The following is a 3,239-nucleotide window of genomic DNA, read 5'->3' on the forward strand; positions in this document are numbered from 1 at the left end:
AAATGGGGATAAACCCCTGGTGAAGTCCTTGTGCCTTCGCTGCTCTGTATATAATGCAACCAACAAGAGGGAAGTGGAGTGAAATTAAATGTTTCAGCTGCTGGGTAACTAGGTTCTTTACCAACGTGATCTCATTGAAACCTAATACCAATCTTATGACCATCCCAATTTTACCCCAAAGGGGAAAATATTATACTCAGAGAAGTTGATGAATTTGCCCGAGACCATAAAGCTTTTGAATGGTGGATGCCTATTAACGACCCCAAAGCCATTGTCCTTGTCACTACACCTGTTGCTCAATGTTATCCATTTCTTTTTGCCACAAATACTAAGTTTTTTGGTCCCAGTTTGGGCATAATATCCTTACAGAGAGGGATAGCATGTTGCTTTTTCCCTCTAAAGCCATACTGATGGCCCATTACATCGGGGTAAATTTATGTAAACTTAACTCGGGGTAAATTTCAGAACATGTAAACGCAAACCCAAAGCCCACTGCTCAGGGCACTGCTGTGCATGGTCGTTATCTTTGGGGGGAATTATATGGCTCGGGGCAAGTTATCACTCAGTTGGAAGAAGTAGGTTTCCATCAGTCTCTTGGAGGAATGGTCAGGAGCCGTTGCAGGATTGTAGTTTAAGACTGTCATACCAGGTCTCTTTTGCACATGAGCCTGGTTGTTTGGCTCAACTCCTTGAGCCCCAGTGACACCCAGAGTGGCCTACTTACTCTGATGAGCATTCTGACATCCCTGGGTGAAGCTGAGGGTGTGGTTTGCCCAGCTGACAGGGTTGCTGACATTGCAGGTGTATGTGTGTGAGACTCCAACATCGATCTGCTCCACCCGGTAGGTTCGGTTCCTAGATGTCTGGATCAGCTCACTTCCTCTGTACCAAGCATAACTCACATTCTCATCCTTGGAGACAGAGCAGGACAGAGTCACCTGGCACATACCATTAACGAGGGTCTCCTCCTGCTCCTGCAAGTGAGGCTTTTCAACATGATCTGGAAGCAGAGATTCTGGTAAGAAATGCATTAAAAATACACGTATTTGCAGGAGTGAGAGGACAGGCTAACCTCTGGACTCACCAAATATAGTAACATGGAATTGACTGCTGTTAATCTTCCCAGAATTCAAGGTGACATCCAGGTAATAGATGCCGCTGTCTTGACGCTGAGATGCATTGATGAAAAGAGTCAAGTCTTTGCACATACCAACATGTCTTTTGTTGAAATGATTCAGAACCCAAGATTCACGGTGCACATCATAGCCATTTTTCTGAGTCAGTATCACATGAGATGTTGGTTTTGAATGGAACCGCACTTTCCATTTGGCAGAATCTATGTTTTCCAGTAGGAACGTGCTGCATGGACGTAAATGGAGAGTTGTTCCCGAGAGGCGAAGCACATATTCCGTACAACCTAGGCATTCTAGGAACAAGAACCCAGAGGGGAAGTGGCAGAAAAGGCATCAACCAAAGTATGAGAGCCCAAAGTATGAGGGGTATAAAGAACCCAGTATCTAAGAGAACATTTAATGTGCATATCCCTTATCTGCCTCCTCTTCTCCACAAGCTCTGTGTCCCTAGTTTGAAGGAGCCCACAGGCCAATAATCCTAGCAGCTAGCATCTCTTCAGTACTCACTATGTGACAAGCAGGTTTATATTCCAGTTATTTAACTTCACAATAACTGATGCCCAGCCCCCTCCCCACCCTGCCCCCCACTTAACAGGTGAGGAAAATAGAACTTAGTAATTGGTCCAAGTTACAGAGCAAAAAAGATGAGCTTGAACCAAATGACTTATTCTTTAAAGCATGAAGTCAGAACCATGATGTTATTAAACACTAGGCCCCCTAATGGCCAATGGTGGTTGCTACAGGAACCAAATGGGCAGGCCCAGCAAGATTGACCTCCACAGAGAATTCGTGGCTTCCTTCTGTGTCTTCCCATAAACCCGAATTCATCATCCTCTCGTAGCATTTAGCACATTAGATTGTGGTTATTACTTAATTTTGTGGTCACTAGAAAGTATCCAGAAGCCTGGTAATATAGTGAATTGTGAGTTGGGCTACAAACCGTCAGGTCAGCAGTTTTACACCACCAGCCACTGCATGGGAGAAAGATGAGGCTTTCTACTCCCATCGAGATTTATAGCAGTGGTTCTCAACCTTCCTTTGCCTCGACCCTTTAATACAGTTCCTCATGTTGTGGTGGCCACCCAAACACAAAATTATTTTTATTGCTACTTCATAACTTTGCTACTGTTAGGTATAGGGAGACCCCTGTGAAAGGGTCACTTGATCCCAAAAGGGGTCGCGACCCACAGGTTGAGAACTGCTGATTTAGTCTTAGAAACCTACAGAGACAGTTCTATTCTGTCTTATTGGGACACTGAGACAGAATTGACTTCATGGTAGTGAGTTTAGTTTGGTTTTGAGCAAGTATCCACAAGAGTCCCTACCTTGAAAACAATTAGAAGTGTACCTCAGACAAGAAACTTTATTTTATAAAATCTAACATAGTTGATGAAAACCCTCAGCAAGATTGGAAAAAAGATAAGTTCCTCAATAATCATATTGAGCATACTCATGTATGAAAAGCCAACAACGAAAATTAAACTTGGTGGAGAAAGATTGAGAGTTTTCCCTTTAAAGTCAGGAATAAGACACAGATGTCAGCTGTTGCCACTTCCATCAATTATCCATCAATTATTCCAGGCAGAGCAGTAAAGCAAACAAACAAACAAAATCTAATCCTAAAATAATAGGCATAGAAACTGGGAAGTGAGAAGTAAAAGTATCTCTATTAGTAAATGATACGATGCTGCATATAGAAAATCTCAAGGAATCTACAAGAAAGTTTCTAGAACCAGTAGAGTTTAGCAAAGTTGTAGGGTACAAGGTCAACAAACAGAAATTAGTTTGGTTCCATTTACAATACCATCTCAGATAATAAACTACCTAAGAATAAAACTGGGGATCTTAATGATTTATGCAATGAAAACTATAAAACATAGCTGAAAGATATTGAATAAGTCTTCAAATAATTAAAGATATGTTTTGAATTCATGGGTTGAAAGACTTACTATAGCAATGATGAAACATATAATTTTCCTCTAGTTCTTTAATGCTTCCTCCCCCCTCACCCACTATCATGACCCCAATTCTACCTTACAAATCCAACTAGACCAGTGGATGTACACGGGTACAGATAGAAACTGGAAACACAGGGACCCCAGGACA

At 42.0% G+C, this 3,239-nt stretch overlaps 1 protein-coding gene across 2 annotated transcripts in view; it reads right to left on the reverse strand.

The window, feature by feature from the left end:
• The window catches only part of CD244 (CD244 molecule), a 66,797-nt gene that overhangs the window by 27,663 nt on the left and 35,895 nt on the right, over window positions 1–3,239 (reverse strand). For both annotated transcript variants that reach the window (XM_045298458.1, XM_045298457.1), the window contains exons 2-3: window positions 1,085–1,426; window positions 725–1,000 (exon numbers count right to left, since the gene is read on the reverse strand). In XM_045298458.1, the coding sequence (XP_045154393.1) occupies window positions 725–1,000; window positions 1,085–1,426 (618 nt within the window). The remainder of the gene's footprint in view (window positions 1–724; window positions 1,001–1,084; window positions 1,427–3,239) is intronic.

This window comes from Echinops telfairi, unplaced genomic scaffold (genome assembly GCF_000313985.2).
Source record: "Echinops telfairi isolate 266 unplaced genomic scaffold, ASM31398v2 ScPeMD7_7425;HRSCAF=8463, whole genome shotgun sequence".
Lineage (NCBI taxonomy): Eukaryota > Metazoa > Chordata > Mammalia > Afrosoricida > Tenrecidae > Echinops > Echinops telfairi.